This window comes from Neovison vison, chromosome 1 (assembly GCF_020171115.1).
Source record: "Neovison vison isolate M4711 chromosome 1, ASM_NN_V1, whole genome shotgun sequence".
In the NCBI taxonomy this organism is placed as follows: domain Eukaryota; kingdom Metazoa; phylum Chordata; class Mammalia; order Carnivora; family Mustelidae; genus Neogale; species Neogale vison.
The window spans coordinates 198,205,264-198,231,100 of record NC_058091.1 but is presented as its reverse complement, the minus strand read 5'-3'; the positions used below and the strand labels follow the sequence as shown (position 1 = coordinate 198,231,100).

Sequence of the window (25,837 nt, the reverse complement as noted above, 5' to 3'; positions counted from 1 at the left end):
AGCCCTTCAATGGGTTCTAAGTGTTCAAGTAAAAGGAATAGGTTCACACCTTTCATTTTAAATCAAAAGCGAGAAACGATTAAGCTCCGTGAAGAAGATACGTTCAAAGGTGACACAGGCCAAAAGCAAGGCCTCTTGTGTCAAACAGCCAGCCAAGTTATACATGCAAAGTAAACGTTCTTGGAAGTTAAAAGTGCTACTCCAGCAAACGTAAGGATGATGAGAAAGTGGAATAGACCTACCGTTGATACTGAGAAAGTTTTAGTAGTCTGGATAGAAGATCAAGCCAGCTACAACAGGCCCTTAAGCCAAGGCCTAAAGCAGAGTAAGGCTATACCTCTCTCCAATTCTATCGAGGCTGAGAGGTGTGGAAGCTGAAGAAGAGCTGGAAGCTAGCGGAGATTAGTTCATGAAGTTTAAGGGAAGATGCTGTCTCTATAACAAGTGCAAGGTGAAGAGGGAAGTACTAATGCAGAAGCTATAGCAGGTTATCCCCAAGACCTAGCTAAGAGAATGCATTAAGGGGGCTACCCTCAGCAACAAATGTTCCACAGAGATGAAACAGCCTCATATTGAAAGAAAATGCCATCTAGGATTTTTATAGCTATTTTTATAGCTTCTTGAGAGAAGAAATCAATGTCTGTCTTCAAAGTTTCAAAGGATGGGGTACGTGGCTGGCTCAGTCAGAAGAGCATGTGACTTTTGATCTCCGAGTCATGAGTTTAAGCCCCATATTGGAGGTAGAGTTTACTTAAATAAACTTAAAAAAAAGAGAGAGAGAGAAAGAAAAAAATCTCAAAGGACAGGCTGACTCTCTTATTAGGGGCAATGTAGCTGGTGACTTTAAGTCAAAATCAATGCTCATTTACCATTCGGGAAACCCTGGGGCTCTTAAGAAATATGCTAAATCTTCTGCCTCTGCTCTGTAAGTGGAACCAAAAAACCTGGATGACAGAATATATGCTTACATAATATAGTTTACTGAATATTTTTTTTTCCAATTTATTTATTTTCAGAAAAACAGTATTCAATATTTTTTCACCACACCCAGTGCTCCATGCAAGCTGTGCCCTCTATAATACCCACCACCTGGTACCCCAACCTCTCACCCCCCCATGTTGAAAATAGAACTGCCCTATGACCCAGCAATTGCACTACTGGGAATTTACCCTAAAGATACAAACGTAGTGATCCAAAGGGGCACGTGCACCCGAATGTTTATAGCAGCAATGTCCACAATAGCCAAACTATGGAAAGAACCTAGATGTCCATCAACAGATGAATGGATCAAGAAGATGTGGTATATATACACAATGGAATACTATGTAGCCATCAAAAGAAACGAAATCTTGCCATTTGCGACAACATGGATGGAACTAGAGCGTATCATGCTTAGCGAAATAAGTCAAGCGGAGAAAGACAAATATCATATGATCTCCCTGATATGAGGAAGTGGTGATGCAACATGGGGGCTTAAGTGGGTAGGAGAAGTTTACTGAATATTTTAAGCCCACTGTTTAGACCTGCTTCTCAGAAAAATATATTCCTTTCAAAATATTAATGCTCATTGACAATGCACCCAATCACCCAAGAGCTCTGATGGAGAGAGATGAACAATGAGATTCATGTTGTTTTCATGACTGCTAACACAGTGTCCATTTTGCAACATGGGGATCACGGTGTAATTTCAACTTTTAAGCCTTATTATTTAAGAAATACATTTTGTAAAGCTATAGTTGCCCATACGTACTGATTCCTCTCATGGATCTGGGCAAAGTAAATTAAAAACCTTCTGGAAAGGATGCATCAGGCCAAATACCATTAAAAAATTTGTGATTTGTGGGAATGGGCTAAAAGCTCAACTTGAATAGGAGTTTGGAAGAAGTTGATTTCAATGCTCTGGGATGACTTTAAAGGCTCTTCAAGACTTCAGTGGAAGAAGTCACTGCAGATGTGATGGAAACAGCAAGGGAACTTGAATTAGAAGTGGAGCCTGAAGATGGGGTTGAATTGTTGCATTCTCATGATAAAACTAATAGATGAAGAGTTGCTTCTTAAGGATGAGCAAAGAAAGTGGTTTCTTGAGACAGAATATGCTCCTGGTGGAGATGCTGTGAAGACTGTTGAAATGACAACAAGAGAGACCAGAATATGACAGAAAGTTAGTTGATGAAGCAGCTTCAGGATTTGAGAGGATTGACTCCAATTGTGAAAGAAGTTCTACGGGGAATAAAATGTTATCAAACAGCTACAGAGAAATTATTTGTGAAAGGAAGAGTCAATCAACTAGACAAACTTCACTGGTTGTCTTATTTTTATAAATTATCACAACCATCCCAAACCTCAGCAACCACCACCCTGATCAGTAGCAACCATCAACATGGAGGCAAGGGCCTGAACCAGCAAAAAGATTACAAGTAGCTGAAAGCTCAGATGACTAGCATTTTTTAGTAATTTTTTTTTTTTTTGAGAGAGAGAGAGAATATGAGGGGAGAGGGGCAGCATAGAGAGTCAGAGAGAGAATCTGGGCATGGAGCCCACTGTTGAAGCTCAATCTCATGACCCTGAGATCATAACCTGAGCTGAAACCAAGAGCTGGAAACTGAAATGCCAAGCCACCCAGGCACCCCAGCAATAAACTATTTTTGTTTTTTAAAATTTTTAAAAAAGATTTTATTTATTTATTTGACAGACAGAGATCACAAGTAGGCAGAGAGGTAGGCAGAGAGAGAGGAGGAAGCAGGTTCCCCGCTGAGCAGAGAGCCCGATGTGGGACTCGATCCCAGGACCTTGAGATCATGACCTGAGCCGAAGGCAGAGACTTAACCCACTGAGCCACCCAGATATCCCCAATAAACTATTTTTAAATTAAGGTGTGATCATTCTTGTCTGTTCAGACGTAATGCTATTGCACACTTCATGGACTGGAACAGAGTGTAAACATAACTTTTATACGCAATGGGAAATGAAAAAGTCCCTTTGACTCTCCTTACTGCGACATTCACTTTATTGCAGTGAAACCCAAACCCACAATATCTCGGAGTTACGCCTTGTAGATGATCAGAGGGCTTACTCTGTGTCTTCCTCTAAAACATTATATGTAGAATCCTATTAAACCTTTAGAACAAGCCTAGGAGGAAGACGCTCTTGTTACCACATTTTACATACGAGGCTTAGCTCTTCAGTGACCCACTTTTGTCTTTCTGATGCCTACCGTACGCTGTGGCAGAGGCCGCCACTGTCCGGCCATATCCCATCTGCATTCTGAGCTTTCCTAAACACCAAAGACTTTCTCCCTCCATTCCTTCCTCAAGCACCTGTGACTTTCTGCAGTCACAGGAGAGTGCTTCACGCATACTTGGCTCAGGCCACCTCGGAGAGTAGGCCTCAGCAGATGGCAAATGGGAACTGTTAAATGAATAGTCCATCTCCGTGGTTACTCATCAGGACTTGCTGGGGACATTCTACACCATGTCTCAGAAGTCCCAGAGGTAACCTGATTTTTCACTATCCCTGTACTGACCTCCTTCCCTTTCCTGTGCTATTCTCACCCCTCCCACTGCCTCATGGGGTTATCCCCCAGAGAAACCCAAATCCATGTCTCAGGCTCTGCTTCCACATAACCTAACCTAAAAAAAATGGTCTTTTCTTCTATGAAAGACTGCTAATAAGATATTATTTAAAATAACTGACTAAAGTTTGAGAACTTTTAAGCTTGAACATACTTTTTAGAAAAGCAATTTATTTTATTCTTACAATTTATACTTAAAAGTTTCTTTAATAAAGTAGAAAGCTTTGTTCATTGTTTTCTAAATTTAACTAGGAATTGTTCTCTGATAACTTTTTTTCAATAGGTACTATGTTCTCAAAGCACTGGAAAATTTAGAAAAGCTTAAATACACAATTTTGTAGTCAACGTCTCTTGGTACATTTGTTACAAAAAACGTAATCCTTTAAAATTTAAGACCACTCCTCAGTCTGCCTGATGTTTGTGGGTGACACATTGGTCATTCTTCAACTGTGAGGATCATTTTACTTTAGACCATAAAGCAGAGCAACTACACATATTCACGATGGGCAAAATCCACGCTTAACACAAAGGGAAGACGAATAACGGACATAATAAATGAGGAAATGCAGTAGAAGCTATAAAGATAGAGAATGTCCTCTTTTCCCCAGGGCCTCTTTCCTTTCATATGGTAGGGCTTGCTTGATAGACTTTGAGCTATAAGTTTACATTTCAAATGGTTGTGAAGATCTAGGAATCTTTCCTTTTCTCAAGAGAGGGTCTGTTCACTTCAGAAAGACACTCTCTTTTTCTCTTTTAAGCGGGGAGGAGGGCCCGCTATGCCCCTGTGTTATAAAACTCCCCGGTTGTGTAATTCTGGTTCTTCTCCACAGTACAGAGCCTCTGGAAATGCAGTAGACATTTGTTCTCATGGAATCTCTCTGAAGGCAGAGAGTGAAACGTGGGAAACAAATACTATAAGGAATAATGTCTGATCTTTGATTTAGAAACCTTGTGTTTGCTCTCAGAATAAAATAAAGATAGATGCTAAATCTTTGATATGGCCTGGAGGGAGGCTTTTTACTTGCCAAAAAAAAATTGTGAGATATTTCTGATACATATTCATAATTAAATGGAAATATTTTATTTCCACTGTTGTTGGAGGGCCCACACGTGGAGGGTGGAGACCAGCAGTGCAGATGGTGAGAGAATTCACCTGAGGCAGAACAAAGGTGATAGAAGTTTACCGAATAAACTGCAAGGGAGCAGTGGGCAGGGCAGCAGAGGACAAACTGTCTGCCAGGAGGCAATGGTGGGAGGCTATAGTTAAGGGGGAAGCTGAGGAGGTATGGGAACGTAGGGAATTTTCTTTTTGTTTTGGTACCTGTGCCCATTGGCCAGCTAGGGTTTATGGCTATTTTGAGGCGGGTTTCCTAATGGGCCTGTTTGCATTCAACCTGGTGGTCGCTGTGAGCCATTCTACTTTACTCAGGCTTCCATTGCTCAAGTTGGTTGCCTAAAAGCAGCCTCTACACCACAGAGAAAGTCTGCGTCACAGAAACATCAAAGTCAGCAGACAACAGCCTTTGTGGTTGCCTGACCTTGCTCTTTAAGAGTAGCTACAACTGACAAAATACTAGATTTTTCAAAGATGTGACAGTTATAGCTCGTGTTCCGAGCTCTCTCCTGTCAAAGTCGAAGGGCCCTTTGAAGGGCCTCTTGTTCTGTGGTATTGTGGCATCTCGCCATCTAACATGAGTCCTGAGAGAAGTGAGATGGGCCTGAAGGCCTGAGAGAGAACTGGAGGGCGAGTTTGGGACGCAGGGTACCTCAGGGGTTCCAGGAAGGGAAGCTCAGAATAGTTTCACAGATTTCTAAAGTATGTTTCAGACCCGAGAAATTGTGTGGTCTTTGTTTTGTATTTGAGAAATTCCATGTGGTTGTCTGCTGTCACTGAACAGTGATCCAAACCCCCAGCAAGAAACTCTAGGATGAGTGAATAACCCCCTCACTGATGTCTTTTGGCTGAAGTACGGTTTGTCCTGGGAGGTTGTTGTACACATGGTTTGTGACCACAGTTTTATTGACTTATGAGTCAAAATTACATATAGTGTTAAAAAAAAAAAAAACCCAAATTGGAGTCATTTCCCCCCGACACCAACAAACCAAGACCAAGTTTCAACCTACTCCAAGAATGTGACCTTTTACTAGTCAGTCTGAAACTTTCTGCTCAGCCCTTGTGTGGCCCTCCACAGGATAGAAACCATGGCGTTCCCTTTCCTTCCAAAAGAGGTCCTGGCTGAAACAATCTTTTTCTTTTTTTTTTTGCTAATAAAAAAGATCTTTTTATTATTTATTTATTTACTATTGAAAAAAACAATCTTTTTCTTCTTTTTTTTTTGCTTTTCTTTTTTTGCCTCACCCTCCTTCCTATTAAAATCTTCTATTTTATGCAACTCCTGAGAACAGCTCTCTATTTGCTAGACAGGATGGTGCCTGCTTGATGAATTGTTGAACAAAGCCAATCAGATCTTCAAATTTACTTGGTTGATCTTGCTGTTTTTTGAATAATTTTTTTATTTTGTTATGTTAGTTTTTAATTAGTGGGGTGATTTTCCTTGTGACTGTGACTGTGATTGTGCATGTGTGTGTGTCCAGTGAGATTCTTAGGACATTTATATGAATGGTTCTCAAACTTTAGCATGCGTTAGAATCACCTAGTTTTCTTAAAACACACATGAATGGGCCCCACACCCAGAGCTTATGAATCAGTAGATGTCTGAGGTGGGGGTCCAAGGATTTGCCAGTTCCCAAGTGATATTAATGCTGCTCTTCTGGGACCAGACTCTGAGAATTACTGATCTATATTCACACACCCCCGCATTTTTTTTTAAGATTTTATTTATTTATTTGACAGACAGAGATCACAAGTAGGCAGAGAGGCAGGCAGAGAGAGAGAGGGGAGAAGCAGCCTCCCTGCCACCCCTGAATTTTTAAAGAGCATTTCTAAAAATTAAGGATGGTTGTGCCCATTATAAGAACATGGAGTTAAATGAGTAAGTCTACTTAAAACATGAAAGGAGAAGAGAGAATCTGATTGTTAATTTCGCAAGAAAAAAGAAAGGTGTAGTTTCCTTGTAGCGAGGGAACTAAGGAAATAGTTCTAATTCATTTCATTTTATTATTTTTTTATTTTAAAGATTTTATTTATTTATTTGAGAGAGAGAGAGAGAGCGCACACAGGAGTGAGCAGGGAGAGGAGCAGAAGGGGAGAGAAAGAGAACAGAGCCAATGTAGAGCTCGATCACTGGACCACAAGATCATAACCTGAGCTCAAACTAACACTGGGGCGCTCAGCTGACAAGCCACCAGGTGCTCCAGAAATAGTTCTAATTCTAAAAAGACAGAACAAACAACTGAGCAAGATAACTTTATCTCAAGGGCAAAAGAGCTATCCCCTAAACAATGTTAACACATTTTTTTTTTTTTTGAAAATTTTTTTGAAAATGTACCTTTGCCTGCCTCCAGAGGAAAATCAAGATTATACTATCAGTATCTCAAATTTAATTGAGCTCATATTTTGATTGGTTTTGAGATTAACAAATGCACATAAGTTTAGAATAAGGAGTTTCAAAACCTCCCTCCACATAAATGGAAGAAGAAAGTGCTCAAAGGGATGGCAGAGTTTTAGTTCATGGGTGTCTTGGTCACTAAGACAAAGTAAAGAACAAAAAAAATATGCTAATGGCACAGCCTTAATTAAGAAAACTTTTTGTCTTTTAAGATTTTAAACCAAGAGTTAAAGATAGTATTACGTGGTAAATAAATATTAAGCAGTTATTAAAAAGTTCTTAAAGTTGACTATTATAATTGAAGACTCTTAATTTGCTTGATCACCGAAAATACTTGAACAACTTAAATTGTTTATTAAATTTGGCTAAATAGACAGCTAGATGTGTTCTCTTTGTCTATATCAGAGCGAGATATGTAACATAACACTTAGTCCATGTAAATCATTGATTTTATAATAAGAGGTCTAATTAACGGGAAAATTTGTATACTTGTCTTATGGAACAGGTAAATTATCACTAAAATTTAAGATTGTGGATATAAATATGTATGCAATTAAACTGAATTAGAATAAGTAGCATCTTTATTTTAAAAACAGGTTTTTCTTGTGTTTTTTATTAATTTTATTTTACCTCTCTGTAAATTTTTAAGGTCTACGTTTTTCTAAAGATTTTATTTAGTTATTTGAGAGAGAGAGAGAGTGCAAAAGCAGGAGGGAAGGACAGAGGCAGGAGCAGACTCCCTGCTGAACGTGGAGCCCAACGTGGAACTCTGGGATCATGAGCAGACGCTTAACTGACGGAGCCACCCAGGCGCCCCAGGCATTCTATTTCCCTCCGTTTACTAGTTATTCTTGACAAGTTTAACATGCCTCCTTATATCAACAGTTCTGAAGATCATACCTGCTCCTCTGCTGACTAATACAGTCTGTAGAATATTTCTTTCTTCTTTTCGTTTTTTAATTTAAATTAATTAACATATAGTGTATTGTTAGTTTCAGCGGCAGAGTTCAGTGATTCATCAGCCTTATGTAACCTCCAGTGCTCATTACATCTTGTTGTAGAATATTTCTTAAACCCTCCACTCCTGACTCATAAGCTGTTACCCAATATTTTCATTTAGTCCTTTAAAAAAATCACACACCTTAACAAGTTTTACTTCATATAATGCTTATTTAATGTTACCTGTATGTTTACCAATTCCTTTGCTCACTGTTACTCGCTAGACCTCATGTCCGAGATTCTTCTTCCTGAAGTCATTTTTCAGAAGCTCTTTGGGTGAAACTTGGCAGTGGCAAATTCTCACAGATACAAATTTCAAAATAGCTTTATTCTGCCTTCAGTCTCAGAAGATTATTTTGCTAGGTAGATACCTCAAAGTGGACAATTATTTTCTAATTCCAGATTGATAGGTTCTTTCAGCCCTTCACAGAGTTTTTTTAATTTTATTTTTTTAAAGATTTTATTTATTTATTTGACAGAGATCACAAGTAGGCAGAAAGGAAAAGAGAGAGAGAGGAAGCAGGCTCCCTGCTGAGCAGAGAGCCTGATGCGGGGCTCAATCCCAGGACCCTGAGATCATGACCTGAGCCGAAGGCAGAGGCTTTAACCCACTGAGCCACCCAGGCATCCCCACAGAGATTTTTGATAACTATATTTTCTGAGTCCTTATTGTGAAACCTGCAGTCGAATTGTCATTTGTGTGTAGATCTTTTTTTTTTTTTTTCCTTAAGCTGCTTTTAAAATATTTTTGCCTTTGTGTTCTGGAGTTTTACTACAATGTATCTGGATCTAGAGTTCTGTTATTTATCAAGCTTGCTAGAAGTCCTATTTTGGACACTTACGGATTTATATCCTTCATGGGAATTGAAAAATTATCCTCCATTAACTCGGTAACTATTTCTCCTCCTCTATTCCATGGAAATTCATAAATGAGATTTATTATTCTTTTCCCACATCTCTCAGTCCCAGTTGCAGAATTTCTATCTCCTTGTTTTCTAGTATTTCATTCTGGGTTATTTATTGATTGATGTATAATGAGCATACAGTGTTATATTAGTTTCAGGTGAAACACCATATTGATTCAATGAGTTTTTGCGCAGGGGTCATCATAAATGTAGTCACCATCTGTCACCAAACGTTATTATAATATTAACAACATATTCCCTATGTGGTACTTTTCATCTCCGAGGTTTATTTATTTTATAACTGGAAGTTGGTACTTCTTAATCTCCTTTATCTATTTCTCCCATTTTCCAGCACACTTCCCCTCTGGAAACAACCAGTTTGTTCTCTGTATTTAAGTGTCTGTTTATTTGTTTTTTTTTTAAGATTCCATGTATAAGTGAAATCACATGGTACTTGTCTTTCTCTGTCTGATTTAGCATAATATCGTCTTGGTCCATCCATGTTGTTGCAAATGGCAAGATTTCATTCTTTTTTTCATAACTGAGTAGTACTTCATTATACACACACACACACACACACACACACACTCATGCCATCTGTTTATTCATTCACTTATTTACTTCCCTATCTTGGCTATTGTAAATAATTCTGCAATAAATATAGGGGTGCATATGTCTCTTTGAATTAGTGTTTTCATTTTCTTCAAGTAAATACCCAATAGTGGAATTATTGCATCATATGGTAGTTCTATTTTTTTCATTTTTTGAGGAAATTTCATACTATTTTTCATAGTGGCTGCACCAATTTACATTCCCACCAACCGTGTGCAAGGGTTCCTTTTTTCGTACATCTTTGCCGACATTTATTTATCTTTTTGATTGTAGCCATTCTGACCAGTCTAGGGTGATATCTCATTGTGATTTTGAAAGGAGAGCTATTTTAAACTTCAGACAATGCTGCATGCTATTCCATTTGGATTCTTCCTTGAATAAAATTTTACAGTTCCAGTAAGTTTTTAGTATCACCCATAGTTTTATTATTTTATATATTTATGCTAAATTACAATGGAGACAGAGCAAAATACTTGATCTCCATAGAGTAGTGTTTTTTTTTTTTAATAGACTTTGATTTTTAGAGACATTTTAGTTTCATAGCAAAGTTGACTGGAAAATACAGAGAGTTTATACTCTTTGCTCCCCACACATGCCTAGCTTCCCTCACCATCAACATCCTCCCCCACAATGGTTCACTTGTATCAGTGAATCTACACTGACCCATTATTTTCACTTATAGTCCATTGTTTTCATAAGGGTCACTGAGTAATTTTTGTTTACATATTTTGTCAACATGTAAATATATTTGAAATGTAAATAGCATTCCAATTATAAGGATACATCAACACAGTAAAAAGAGTGTCTTATGCTTTACAAAATTAATTATATTCAATCTCTAAAATGTATCACCTATCATTTCATATATATGCATGTCTGTTGAAGATACATACATATTGAAGAAATTTAAGATTTTATTTATTTATTTGACAGAGAGAGATCACAGTAGGCAGAGAGGCAGGCAGAGAGAGAGAGAGAGAGAGGGAAGCAGGCCCCCTGCTGAGCAGAGAGCCCGATGCGGGACTCGATCCCAGGATCCTGAGATCATGACCTGAGCCGAAGGCAGCGGCTTAACCCACTGAGCCACCCAGGTGCCCCATATTGAAGAAATTTAAAGTTGTTTTTTACAGATACCAGATTAGTTGTTGCCAGAAGTGTAAGGAGAAAATTACCACAAAAGATCATAAGGGAACTTTCTGAGGTGCTGGAAATGTTAAATATATATAAATTTAGCATTTATATGTTATATATATATATATATATACACAACATATATATATATTTTGTGCTAGTTATGACTAGTTAGACTGTATTTTCTGTCAAACTCATTAAACTGTGTAAGTTTGGACCCTATGTAAATTATACCTCAATAAATATAATTTGAAAAAAAATACATTTGTTAAAGAGATTTGTGTAATAGAGGACTGATAATCCAGAAAGAAAAATGGTCACTGAAATATAGAGTCTGTTCTCAACACAAGGTAGTAAAACATGACTGACTTTCTGGATAAGTGGAAGGTTTTGCCTCACTCAAACTGAACACATCCTCTAAAAAACGGTCTGCTTTTATCCTGCTTTTGAGTATTTTATGAGCATGGTCAATTGTTGAAAAAAAAAAAAAAAGACCAAGAAAACAGAAAGAGTAGTAAGGGGTGGTCATATCTAGACAACTTAAGACAGCTGAACGATTTCTTGTTCTATCTTTGTTGTTACAGTTCCTATAAAGGGCTGTGACTTTGGTTAATAACACAGCCGAGGCTGTATCTACTTCTCAACTTTTCTGAGTACTTCTGTGCCTGACCAAAAATTCTTTTGATTTTGCTGTTCTCCAGGGCCAGGTCCTAAATTCAGACTTATAAAACTGAAAAGGCATTTTGTAAATACTGACTCTGGTGCTTCCTAAACAACTCCTAGGTAGCTCTAAAGGCTTGGAATCACATTGCCTTGAACCTCTTTCTGTGGCACTTACGAGCAAGGAGGAACTGTCTAATACACTTAGGCACAACTGGAATACTCTGCTTAACTTTCCCAATGCTTGCTCCCTCTTCTTCAGAATATGACCTCAAGGTTACTCTAGTTCTCTGTTAAACTAAAGAGATGGTAAGTCAACTATGTTCCTAGGCAGCAAACGGTAAAAATGATCTCCTGGTTGGCAAATTTCATCTGGCGTGGGAGGAGTAGAAACATGTGACAGGAAGCTCTATCTTTTGGCTTCCCTGAGTGTATTGACTCTTGGAACGGGGCATGTCGACAAATAACTAGGTCTAGGGGGCACCTGGTTGGCTCAGTCAATTAAGCATCTGCCTCAGTTGGGCAGTGATCTCAGGGTCCTGGGACTGAGCCCCTAGTTGGGTGATCAGTGGGTAGTCTGCTTGTCCTTTTCCCTCTGCGACCACACCCAACCCAGCCCAGGCTCATGCTCTCTCTCTCTCATAAATAAAATCTTAAAAAAAAAAAAAAAAAGCTGCATCTATGAAGTAGTTACAAGATATACCGGCTCCTGTGAGAAATGAGGCATTTATACCAGAGTGGTTCTCACACCTGCTCAGTGTGATCCTGTCTTCTTCCATCTGCACCTTGTCACCTGCAGGGCCAAGGAAGACAGCTCCCAGATGGGCGTTTGGGGGTTGCCACGTGGACTGCAACAAGGGATAGCTGTGACATCCTGCTGTTGAGTTGTGGTCTCTGTCCTGTATCTTTCTGAAGAGATATCAAGTATGGCCTTGGATAGTCTTGTGAGGCTGATGTTTGGTTAAACCTAAGGGTCATATTGGGTGTGGAATACTGTTTTTCTGGGATAGGGACTTAGCCAAGGCCAATTTTGTATAGATGATAAAGTATTATTCTTCGATATGCTATTACACGCCCTATTGGGATAAGGGGAAGCATGTTCATAGTCATGCACTTGACACAATGGATGTCAATAAATTTACCTCGCGGCAGATTTTATTTGTAGTTTTAAAATGCTTTTATCAACTGGATTTGATTTTGGTGCACACACTACTGTACTGCTTGTAAGGCTTTGGAGATTTGCCAATGTCTTCATTGTATGTAATACATTTTCCCCCTCAGGGTAATCCATCACCTAAATGATAGTTATCCCCAATTGCTTATGTCATCACTTTAAGCAGGGGATTCTACTGTCTTCTATACTGAGATGATTGGTTTCTATAATAAACTCATCACAAGCATTCAGTGTGTCATCAATAGGTGGCCTCTGTTCTCCTCTTATGCTTGTCTCAAGGCCCCTACTGTAAGCTTAAGACTAGACATCATGTCTTCTGGAAAAATTACACAGTAAGTTCCAGATCTTGACAGAGATGACTATTGACACTGCTCAGAATCAGCCCATGGGTACAGGTTCCTAAGTGTAAGCTGAAACTGCCACCATGAGTGAATACCTCATCAATGTGCCAGGGGACTTAAAAGTTGGGATTTCCAGAACTATTTTTCTCCAAAGACAGATGATTTTGTAAAAGCAGATTATCAGGTAGGTTACCTAGATCAGCAACAGAAGAAATAGGATCTTGGGGAAATGTACAGACACGGTTTTAAATATTGGTATTCTTTTTAGTGGCTTATTTTATATAAGGCCTTTAGTCGGCTCCACTCAACCCCACATTTAGAAGACTAAATTAGTGTTAATTAGAATAAATGGCTCTTTTTAAATAATCTTATTCAATGGGTCTATAACCCTGTAAATTTTGGTGATACCAAACAGTTGTACCAAAAATGAAAACTCATTCTTAATTAGGGTGTTTCGCCAATTTGACATTTCAAAATTTGTGGAAAGGATAATTTTGATTACTTCACATGATCCAATTTCAGGGACTATATAACTAAATTCCTGAGAATATTTTTCTCTATGGGCACAATACATCAAAATGCAGGAACACATTAAATTTCCTTTATTCTAATATCAAGAAGGAACATAATTTATAAGAAGTCTAAATACGGAAAACTATGAATATGAGCTAATTAACCTCTGGTGAATTAAGGACAATGTCTAATAAATGGAACTCAGAGAACCATTTTTAAAATGACTTAAGCTTAAAATCATCTTTTGTTAACAGATGTTGAATTAAATTATGTTTATTTTAAATCAAATTCATCTATAGAAAATCAAATAAATTTCCAAAAAACCCACCATTGGCAAAGTCTGTGCAGATTCTGAGATAAATACGATGCATATTGATTGACCTTGTGGATAGACTCCTGAGAACAACATCAGATATTGTACACACTGCCTTTCCTGGGTCCTTTCACTTTTTGTGACATGCAGTTACTTGCAAAAAGACCAATAAGAATTGGTCCTTCTTCCTATCTAAATATAATTAAGCAAAGTAAATCTGTAGGCATAATAATATAAGAAATAGCACATTTAAAAGTAGATATTATTTAGTTACATGTGATATGACTGTATTTCATGTACAGAAACATTATCTTCAGAGTCTTTTCCAGAGATGGGTGCAGTCATGGCTGTGTGGCTTAGAGTTTCAGATTTTCATCTGGTAAAGAATGTCACTTCTTGGCCAACCATGGGAATTTTGAAGAAAGGAACAGCCTGGTGTATACAGTGTTGCAGGCCACCTGGGGAAGAGCTACTAGACTCTTCGCTCTGGCTCAGAATAAATGGAGTGTTAACAACCAGTGTTAAAATCTTTCTAGGAAGGTGGTGAAGTCCTGGAGTCATTTACAAAATCTCAGGTAGAAGTTCACTGTCAATGAATGATGTTTTTTGCACCTATGAAAATAAGACAGGAAAAACAGGATAGAATACATGTGTTCTGCAGAAGCTAACTGATCTATATATGTGTGCGTGTGTGTGTATATATATCTATATATGCGCATATATATGTATGTATGTATGTACTTGTGTGTGTATATATAAAGCTTTACTTCAGACCATAGACTATGTAAAATAACTATTATTAAAACTTTGAGCTGCTGTGATTTTTTAAAAATTCCCCAACGGTAGGAAACTGGTAAGAGGAATGACAATTAACAGGTATATATATGATTGTGTCTGTATTGGGTAAAACAAGCTATACCTGATTCCACCATTTGTAAGAAATGCAAAAAAAATCAACTAAAAACATATTCAATTCGCCATCTTAGCACAAGAAGGTAACATGATAGACCTTTTCTTGATCAAAATAGCTCCTTAAGACTGTAAGTCTAAAGAAGGAGCTGCCAAAAAAGTATCTCAAAATCTGCTCAGAGATAAGCCTTCTTCTGATGATACAAATTGCATTCTGGAAAAAAGAAAGGGATGCTCACAGCACTTCATTTTCTGATCAACTTTAATGGACTAGAAATTTTTTCTAGGAAGCATCAGTATATATAGTATGTCTCTAGAATGGGTACCCTTTTGAGAGTGAAATGAACCACTATTAAGAATTATGTCAGTTAACAGTTTAAAAAAAAACAAAAACAAAAACACTGTCCCTAAGAAAACCAGAATGGTTTTCTTTCTACCATAGAGGGAATTCCTAAGGGCCAAAACCAGAGAATCCTGAACACCAAAAGGTGGGTGAATGTGTTGGGGTGGCGGCTGCCCTTATAGCCAAATCCTGTGAAGATGAGAGGAAATATATGTAAACACCAAATATTGTCCCTGAGGTATAATTCACACTCAGAGACTAACTCTCTTGAAAACTTCTCATAAATTACATCTAATGACAAAATTACTGGCAGGTCCTCCAACTTGAAAAGGGCTTGTTTATACTTAGAATACAAAATATGTTTCAGTTTTGTAAAATTGAATTTATTTTGGGAAAAAAATGCTTTCCAATCATTTCCTCAGAACTGGCTGTCTGTTACTGCTGTTACTGATACAAGGTCTCGGTTAGGGAGGTTTCACTAAACTGCGAGGCAAGTGAAGCTTGCAGGGGAAAACCTTCTAGATCCTTTCCCATCCCCAGGTTTCTAGAATTCTTACTCCAGCCTGGAAACATTGTTCTCAGAGCACTTGGAAGGTTTCCTTTGGCGGTGACAAAGAGTAGAGTGACTGGAATTCTCTAACTCTAACTCTACTCAGCATAGGGACTTCTAACATGGTTATAGATACAGTCACAATAAACAATTCACATAGCTCACCCCCCCACACCGCCGACCATCTAATGTCTCATTCAAATGTTAAACACCATAGTTTACTTCTAAGACCTTCTTTAATTTTTTTTAAAGATTTTACTTATTTATTTGACAGACAGAGATCACAAGTAGGCAGAGAGGCAGGCAGAGAGAGAGGAGGAAGCAGGCTCCATGCTGAGCAGAGAGCCTGATGCGGGGCTTGATCCCAAGACTCTGGGATCACGACCTGAGCCGAAGGCAGAGATTAACCCACTGAGCCACCCAGGCACCCCCTAAGACCTTCTTTAAATGACATAAAACATGGATCACTTCTTTGATTATTTAAATTTGTTCCTAGTATTTGAAGAGGATCAGTTGTCCTCTGTAGTGGAATGACTTGGGTTCTCCCCAAGATACATCCCGTGCCTGTGAATGTGACCTTATTTGGAAATAGGGTCTTTGTAGGTGTACTGCCGGTATGAATCATGAGATGAGATCATCCTGGATTTAGGGTAAAAACACGAAATCCAACGACTATCCTTATGAAAGCAAGGGGCAGAGACTGGAGGTGTGGAGAGACAGAGGAAAATGCCCTGTGAGGATGGAAACAGGGTCAGAGTGATGCTGCCACAAACCCGGGAATGTCTGGGCTCAAGAGAAACTAGTGGAGTCCAGGAAGAACTTTTCCCAAGAGCATCTGGAGGAAGTTTGCCCTACCACATCCTTGATTGTTTGACTCCTGGTCTCCAGAGCTGTGAGATAATAAATTTCTGTTGTTTTAAGCCACCAAGTTTGCACTAATTTGTTAAAGCAACCCTAGGAAATTAATACATCTTCCACTGTACAAATTACAAGAAATCAAATTGAAAAGGCAATTGCTATCATCGGACATAAGTACACAGATCGCTCTTACCTTCCTAACAATGCAAATAATCATGTCAGGACATTACATTCAAATGTGATAGATTATAATATGGTCCCCCAAAACCTAATCCAATTAAAATATAAATGGTGTTTTTCTAATAATAACCAGACATTGTGATTGTCACAGGGCTGCCAGATAAGATAAGGAACTCAGTTAAATTGAAATTTCAGATAAACAATATATAACATTTTAGTAAATTATGCCTTAAATATTACATGAAATATATTTATTTATTTGACAAATTTTAATTATTTTTTATTAAATAAAGTTGACTTGTAATATTGTGTAAGTTTGAGGATTTGGGCATGTTACTCTGATAAATTTATAAACTCACATGTTGTCATTGTAGCAATATATTACATAGTTACAGTACAATATTATTATCTGTATTCATTGTACTGTTGATCAGCTGAGATGTATTTATACTAAAAGCAATGTGTTGTTGATCCAAAATTCAAATTTAATGAGGCATCCTGTATTTTTATTTGCTAACTCTGGAGCCTTATGATTGCAGCAGAGAGATTATACATAACACTTCAAATCACATAGCTAATAAAATTTGAGCTTGACTTTGAAATTATGTGCATCAGTCTCTTTAAGATCATGTGTTTCTAGTTCATCCAGTTGCTTAAAGCAGACATGACAAAACTTAGCAAGAGGCAGTAGCATTTCTAGAAGTCATGTTTGTTGTTCTGTAAAAAAGGTTATAAGAATGGAAAAATAATGGCCAGTTTTGACTGCAAAGCCCAACTCCATGTCCATCATGTATGAGGGAAGATTCTGGAGATGAGAAGTTCAAACAACACTCTAGCTATGGCAGTGATGGTCAAGTGATTTCCCATCCTACTAATTCCATGTCAGGGTGATATGGGACAGAGTGGGGATAGGCATTTGGTTTTGCTGGGCAGTAGGTGAGGGCATCAATGTAATAAATGATAAAAGTACAATTCATGCTGGTTCCAAGAGTTATAAAAATATTTCTGCTGACAGTCACCTTTTTCCAAAAGCCACATGGCTCCCAAGTACTATGACTCTTAAGTCTCAATAGTTCTTTTGTGATCCCTCATTCACGATGCCACCAGACATTCCCCTAGGTGCCTCTGATATTTTCCTTTCCTTCTCCATTTCCCCACCCACAAACCCAGTTCAGTGCCTCAAAACTATACCCCCACATCCCTACAGCATTTCTTAGCTTGTTTTCTCCCTTTGAATGATCCGTCTCCATTTAACTATTTTCTATGTATACAAATTCACAAATGTGAAGTCACCCAGTACGACCTATTCAATCACAGGTTTAACATATCTGTCATTCACAGGTGGGTCCAAGATCAATTTTAATCAATCCGATACTTAACTCAGGTTGTTTCCTTTGTTTAAATAGCTCCTCTCCTATCTACTCAATAAAAACCTCATAAAGGTTAGGCCACGTAAGTACAGCAGGGAAGTTGGATTGGAGTTCGCACTTGAAACACACTGGGATATTCTTCACTTATACAGAATTTTTTCCCCCATTTTTAGTAAGAATATCGCCCTCTCGTCGACTTCAAAAAATTCCTCTTTGAGGCAGAGACAACTGTTGAGTGTGATTTGCAACCGTAGGAAAGACAGCATGTGTGGACAGTGCCATCCTGACTGACAACTGTGGAGACAGGGAATGGTGGGATGAGATCATGCAGCCCTGTCCACAGGGCAGCCGCTACTCAGGTCAGGCACTGGCAAAGTACGTCTGATCAGTGTGATTGTGTTTTCTCATGATCACACTGATCGGACATACTCTGCCATGTTTTCTCATGATCACACTGACTTGATGCATTTTTCGACAAGACTATCAGAGAAATAATGTGCCTTTCTCAGTGGAACATATCAGGAGGTCCAGGTTGTCTCTCTCATCACACATGGATAAGATGGTATCTTCCAAGTTTCTCCACTGTAACGTCACTATTTCCCCCTTTGTAATTCATATGTATGTTGTTAGGAAATGCTTTGAAATGATGCAAATATACCATGTCTCAACCCAATTTTGCACCTAGAACTTTAGCATCTATTGATGACTTTTGCCAGCAAAATATTACTGTTGTTTGTTAAAAGGTGATTTTCTATTCTTATTTTCCCTTCTACACTTGTTCATTGGAATTCCACCATAAGGAAAAGCTGTACCTTCTCCCCCACTTATTTATTTATTCAGTTATTTATTTACCAGCATGAACCCATATTTATATTATTTGGTGGATTAGAATTCATTATTATCATCATTTATTTTGTTGCTGAAATTGCTCACCTTTTGATCACTAGGAGCTCTTTTAAGTTGGCTTCTATGTTGTTTTGACATCATGCCATCAATTTTTTTTTTAAATTAATTCCTTACTGTCTGAACTGCAAAATATTTCGGGCTCATCTTATATTATCCCTGGCCCAGATATGCATTCAACCATTTCTCCAGGAGCAATGTTTACTTTTCTTGGGAAAACTGTATTTAGAAACAAAAATCTGGGCCCAACACATATCTCGTGCTACTCTGTCATTACATGTTTGCAATTGTTTCTAGGCCCTCTTAGCACATAGATTAGAAAACACACACATGCACACACACACACACAGACACATACACACACACAAGTCTACCCATCTTAATTTCTATCTATCTGTATATGTATTAAAAACCATTAGTTCATGGGGCACCTGGGTGGGTCAGTGGGTTAAAGCCTCTGCCTTCGGCTCAGGTCATGATCTCAGGGTCCTGGGATCGAGTCCCGCATCGGGCTCTCTGCTCAGCGGGGAGCCTGCTTCCTCCTCTCTCCCTGCCTGACTCTCTGCTTACTTGTGATCTCTGTCAAATAAATAAATAAAATCTTTAAAAACAAAAACGAAAACAAAAACAACCCGTTAGTTCATACTGATGTGTTCTAAAACCAGAAGATTCATTGCAGCTTTTCCTTGTTCTACGTTTGTAACTTCTTTCTCCAACAGTGGAGAAACTGGCTCTCATCATCTACAATATATTTATGAATTGGTTCAGTCCCTTATACACATTAAGTAGTTTCACAACTGATAGTCATGTTCTAGAGTACATCATGTATAGAGTTTTTTTGTTTTGTTTTGTTTTGAGTTTTATGGTGTATAATCCAAATATTGTTTTACATGGTCACTTAGATTAGTTGTTTTATTCCTCATTCCCCTAAGGAATGGTTTTAGTTACCATCAATTTTGGGTTCCTCCTACATTCTAATTGATATTTACTTGTTTAGTTAGTTAGTTGGTTCTGAAATATTGCCATAATTAAAGGATTAGAACTATACCAGTTTTACTCTGAGAAAAATCTCTTCCTCCTAACCCTTTTTACCCCATTCCCATCACTCATTCTTGACACCTTTTCTTAGTTTCTGGATTTTACTTCCAATATTTCTTTTTGAATAAATGAACAGATAGAACACTCCCTTCTTTCTTACATTCCATACTGTCAATAATCTTTTGTATTTTGCCTTGTCACTTAATAATATCCTGTGACTCTTCTCTTTTCTTTTTTTTTTAAAGATTTATTTATTTATTTTGGAGGGTTGCTGAGGGAGAGGGGGAGAGATCATCTCAAGCAGACTCCATGCTGAGCAAGGAGCTTGATGAGAGGCTCAGTCCCTCGACACTGAGATCATGACCTGAGACAGAATAAAGAGTCAGAGACTTAATCAACTGAGCCACCCAGGCACCCCCTATAACTCTTGTCATAACAATTCCTAGAGATTTTCCTTATTCTTTATTTCATAGCTGCATAACATTTCATCATGTGGATGTACCATATTTTATTTAACCACCTCTCCTATGGATAGGTATTTTATAATTGTAAACAATGTATTAGATAATTTTATGCATATGTATTTAACATTGTTGGGAGAGCATATCTAGGACTAAGATTTTGATCTCCTGATGGCGGACTTAATTCTGTTTTAAATCAAATGATGCAACAGAATGTAATTAAGAATACTCTTCAAACTAAAAAAGGTAGTATACATATATACAACAAAATAATACTGTGTTAATATCATTATTTTCTTTCTCTAATCTAATTGTAACTGTTTTTGAGACGAGCAGTTCAATTCAATAAAAATTTGTCTTCGGCTACTTAACCAGATGGTTAATCTTGAAAAATAAATGTGTTAAAATTCGACATTCGACACCTCCATTCACTGGCTTTTATTCAAAAATTAAATCTATTAGTTGCAAAATTTCTAGTCTTAAAAAAACCCACTATTATACTAAATTATTTTCTCCATTTTGTTCTTGTAGAGACAAGAGACAGAATTCTAAACTGTCGCCCTAATTTGGTTCCTTCCGCACCTGAAGTGTGGATGTCACATAGGGTGGGAGCAGAAAAACAAGACTGCATGAGGTCAGGAGCCCTTTTCATGTTGTCTGACAACTGTTAGAGGCTCAGAGGCTCCCTCCTTTCCTTCCTGGAGGAGTGAAACTCAAATTCATCTTCCTTTGGAATTGGAATTGTGGGTCCTTAGGGGCCTCAGGCCTTCCCATCCTGAATAGCGAGTATTTTGAGCTGTGAACAGGCTGCTCCACAGTCCACCTCTGATCCACCCCTGGGGCTGCCTCCAATGTGGATTCAAGGAATCCCTAACGTAGCCCAAGGCTAGTTCACCAGGAGACTGCCTTGAGATTTGGAGTCCAGAAACTAGAGAGTATTTTCCTTGTCTCTTCTTCCATCATGGCCTACAAAGACCTACTGTGAGACTACTGCCAGTTCCAACCCACACTCAGAAAATCGCTGGTGGGAACCTCCAAAGTTTTGGCAAAATGTTTGCTCTGGATTCTGCAATTTCAGCAGATTTAACCGGCAAATCTATACAGCAAGCATTTCAGGTCTGCCAAATGATTTACTTCTGATAGCGTTCCAAGTATTTGAGTACAGTGCCTCATCTACTAACCAATTATATCACTGGTAATAGATAAGGTGGAGTCTGATTTGTCAACAGTTTGGTAGGGACCATGCTGTTTGGGTCATGACCAGTTCAGAGCTTTTGAATTTGCATCATAACCTCTTCCTCCATGGTCTCAGGAGACAAATAAAGCTTCAAACCTTATTATTAAACCCAAACTTCTAAAAATTATAATGTTAAAGTTGATTTTTTTTTTGAACTTAAGCAACCATAAGGAAAGCAAAATTTGCCAAAAACCTTCCAGGTGATGTTGTTCTAATGTTCTTACCTCCTCGATCTCGGGCAGCTAAACTTTGACCCCTTCTTAATGTAATGTCCAATTGGTACATTCCGGGATCAGCCAGGGGGACATCTGCATTACTGGTTCCAGCAGTATTTATTTTCTGAAAAACAAGAAATATTACAAAATATTAAATTTATTATCTCTTTCCTATTTCCTCCAGTGGGGGACCATATATAGCTTCTCTCAAACTGGAAGAATTAGTCAATAAAATGAATCATCTTGTGTATTACCATGCCATAATCACCCAGTTCTCTAAAAGTTTTTAAATTCATGGAATTCTTTAGAGTCAAAATAAAAACACGGCACTTATAAGAATTCTTGTTTTAACTCAGATTCGAGATAAAAAATATAATATGAAAATCATTCCCCATGAATAACCCCACATAATTCAACTAAGGAAGATACATAGGAATAGTGTCTGAAATAAAAATACGACCAGTGATGAATGGATGGAGAATAAAGGTATGCGAGAGCAGCTGATTTCCATACAAGTGAGCTGAAAATTAAAGTGATTTATTCAGGTAACTGTGTTGACTCATTTGTCCATGGAAAAGGGTCATACTGATGGATTACACACTACTATTTCAATCTCAGCATAAAATATGATGTAATTATACAGAAATAAATGTATCCAGCATTTCAACAGTCTTTGTAAGAAATAAATACTCAGTGGGGCTAAATTTCTAGTGCTGCTTTCTGTAGAATTAGAGTGCACAAGCTATTTCTAAAACTAAAAATTTTTGCAAGGCTGCCCCTATAGAATATCTTTGTAACAATATACTATTAATTTACAAGCATTAAGTTAAATAAACACTTGCAAGGAGAATAACTATATTAAAACAACACAGAGTAAAAACTGTATAGGTCATATTTTATACTCGATGCCACTTTGAATACAACAGGAAAACTGACTTTTCTTTACACATTTGACATGATTTTATATTCCTATAATTTTTCTTCCAATTCAAAAAGAAATATTCTTGGGGCATCTGGGTGGCTCAGTGGGTTAAGCCTCTGCCTTCAGCTCAGGTCATGATCCCAGGGTCCTGGGATTCAGGCCGCATCGGGCTCTCTGCTCAGCGGGGAGCCTGCTTTCCGTCCCCCCCCCCCTGCTGTTCTGCCTACTTGTGATCTCTTTCTCTCTGTCAAATAAATAAATAAAATCTTAAAAAAAAAAAGAAATATTCTTTTGTTTTGGAATAATATGCATGGATAAAGTAAAAATGTAGATGCCAGTCTGGCTCTTCTACAGTTCATATGAAATACAATTATAAAGCAAGTTTTTTTCCCCCATGCTTCAAGACCAAGTAAGAAGCTTTCCTATAGGAGCAATTATCATTTAAAATAAGAAGCAGCACAACTTTGACGGATAACCCAAACTCCTCATTTCTCCTCTGGTAACAATAAAAAAGATTTCACTTCTCTTCATGGTACCCCTGTTCCTATGTATGAAAGCACGGTGCCCGCAGTGGCTCAGGCTAGAAATCAATGAGTTCTCCTTGACTTCCTCATTTCCCTCCCCACCACAGGTGAAAAGTTGCCATATCCCATCCACTCCATTTCCACCTCCATTCCATCTCCCAATTGTCTTCTTCTTTTAAGTCCTATTACCCCTAATTTGGATCTGGCCTTGAGACAAGAGAGGAATAAAGGTGAGATGATAGTCTTGCTCTTCCCTCAAACACTGGCTCGCCCCACCTCCTTGGCGTTACCAATTCTAACAATTTAGGGTATAACCTTCCATACTTTTGAAGGGCTTGTGTAAACACTGATACCTGTAGGTTTATTTTTCTTCCAGTTTGCAGTTGTTGTCTCTTAAAAATATAGTACTTGGGGCACCTGGGTGGCTCAGTGGGTTAACCCTCTGCCTTAAGCTCAGGTCATGATCCCAGGGTCCTGGGATCGAGCCCTGCATGGGGCTCTCTACTCAGCAGGGAGCCTGCTTCCCTTCCTCTCTCTCTGCCTGCCTCTCTGCCTACTTATGATCTCTATCTGTCAAGTAAATAAATAAAATATTAAAAAAAAGATAGTACTAATATTTTGCCTATGATGTTACAAGTTATTGAATTTAAAAATGTCACAGGCACTTTGTTAATCAATACATACAGACCTATCTAGTTTTTCGTTCAAGGTACCTCATTTTCCACATGTGAGGGTACCATAATTTCTTCAATTATTGCTCTGTGGATGAACATGTGAGCTGGTTTTGGTACTTGCCACTGTAAGGACTTCTTTTATTTCACTGACAGCATGAATTTTTCCAAAAAAATTTATATAGTTCACACTACCATTGTAAGTATACAAGACATGTATTTACCCATCTTAGTTAACATTGGATGTTACTAATTTTCAAGCTTGGAGAACAAAAACCCTTTAAGATACATTTCCAGGGCGCCTGGGTGGCTCAGTGGGTTAAGCCGCTGCCTTCGGCTCAGGTCATGATCTCAGGGTCCTGGGATCGAGTCCCGCATCGGGCTCTCTGCTCTGCAGGGAGCCTGCTTCCTCCTCTCTCTCTCTCTACCTGCCTCTCTGGCTACTTGTAATCTCTCTCTGTCAAATAAAATAAAAATAAAATCTTTAAAAAAAAAAAAAGATACATTTCCAGAATTATGGTAGTGTGTCTTATAACTAGTGTAAATGGCAAGAGTGACAACTGTTCACTGCACCACAGAGAAGATTCCAACCTGGGAAGATAGTGTTGGGTCTCCAATGTTGGGGACCCACCAAGCATCAAGAATCAAACCGACCATCAAACAGACTGGGAGGGGCTGCCCCTTACGGAGAGGACGAACCCTCCCTACCTCACAGACTAACTTTTTATAGAACTTTTATAGAACAAAGGACACGTGGTTGAGCCTGGCCATACACAGGTGGCCAATGAGATTGCAATACACAGAGAAAGTGCACAATCATGCTGGGTCACACACGGGTGGCCAATTGAATTACAATTCACCCCATAGTAGACATTTGCACTAGGCTATCACCTTGGTGAGAATTGGCCCCCAAAAGGCCCCCAAAAGGTGGGGCCCACACTCCTTGGTAGCTAGGGAGACAGTATACCCGCCCTACTGATTGGATGTCTCCACCTGACCCGACTCATCCCTGCATTCCGGCTGTTATCTCTACCTGACCTGACCCACCCTTGTATTTGGGCTTTGTTAGCTGGGACTTGTATCCCAGACTTGCTTTAAATAAGTTCCCCTGGGTGTGGGGGGGGCAGGGTCAATTTAAGTTTTACTGCATAGACAACAAAATGGCTGTTCAACCGAGATGGGGCCTCTCTGGCTAAATAGGCCCTTACAAGAGGAAGCCAACTGAGGTCTTCTAAACAACTTTTTGAAAAACAGTTTGAATGTGAGTCTAATAAGAAACATTTAAATTAAAATCCAGAAAACATTTGTTAAGCTCCAAGTATGTTCCAAACCTTCCATTAATTCTTGTGTGTATATTATTTTGAAATAAACGAGCCCATGAGTAAATATTTACTGTAGATAGATTTACCACTTTTTAAGAAATGGAATAAAATCTACAGGGAAAGAGACATTTTTTACTCACTCTACATCCTCCTCTAGTATTTCGATAGGTATTTTAAAGGCAGAAAAGTTTGAATGTTCAGTTGGCTGCATACTTGGTAGTTTTCATTGTTCTATGCAGTGCCTCTTGAAGTTTAGAGTTAATAATTTATAGGTACCTGGTTAATATTTTAATATGTACGTTATGTTATATGGCAAGGAAGGAATTTTCAAAGGTAATTTTAACTATATTAGGTTTTTCATTTTCATTGTTTTAGAATTTAACTCCCAGTTAAGAGATAGCTTCACTGGACTTATATTTACTGGCTTTTTAAAGCCTGAAAAATGTTTTTCTGTGAGTGTGTATGCAAGTGTGTGCATGTGTGTGTGTGTTTATATGTGTGTGTGACATTTCCTTTATCCATTCATCCATTTAATTTGTTTCTGTATCCTGGCTATTGTGAAAATGCTGTAATGAACTTGGGAATGTAGATGTCTCTCCAAGATAA

At 38.2% G+C, this 25,837-nt stretch overlaps 1 protein-coding gene across 6 annotated transcripts in view; it reads right to left on the bottom strand.

The window, feature by feature from the left end:
* The window catches only part of MCTP1 (multiple C2 and transmembrane domain containing 1), a 348,502-nt gene that overhangs the window by 269,741 nt on the left and 52,924 nt on the right, over positions 1 to 25,837 (bottom strand). For all 6 annotated transcript variants that reach the window (XM_044265398.1, XM_044265435.1, XM_044265407.1 and 3 more), the window contains exon 2: positions 21,802 to 21,916. In XM_044265398.1, coding sequence (XP_044121333.1) covers positions 21,802 to 21,916 — 115 coding nt within the window. The remainder of the gene's footprint in view (positions 1 to 21,801; positions 21,917 to 25,837) is intronic.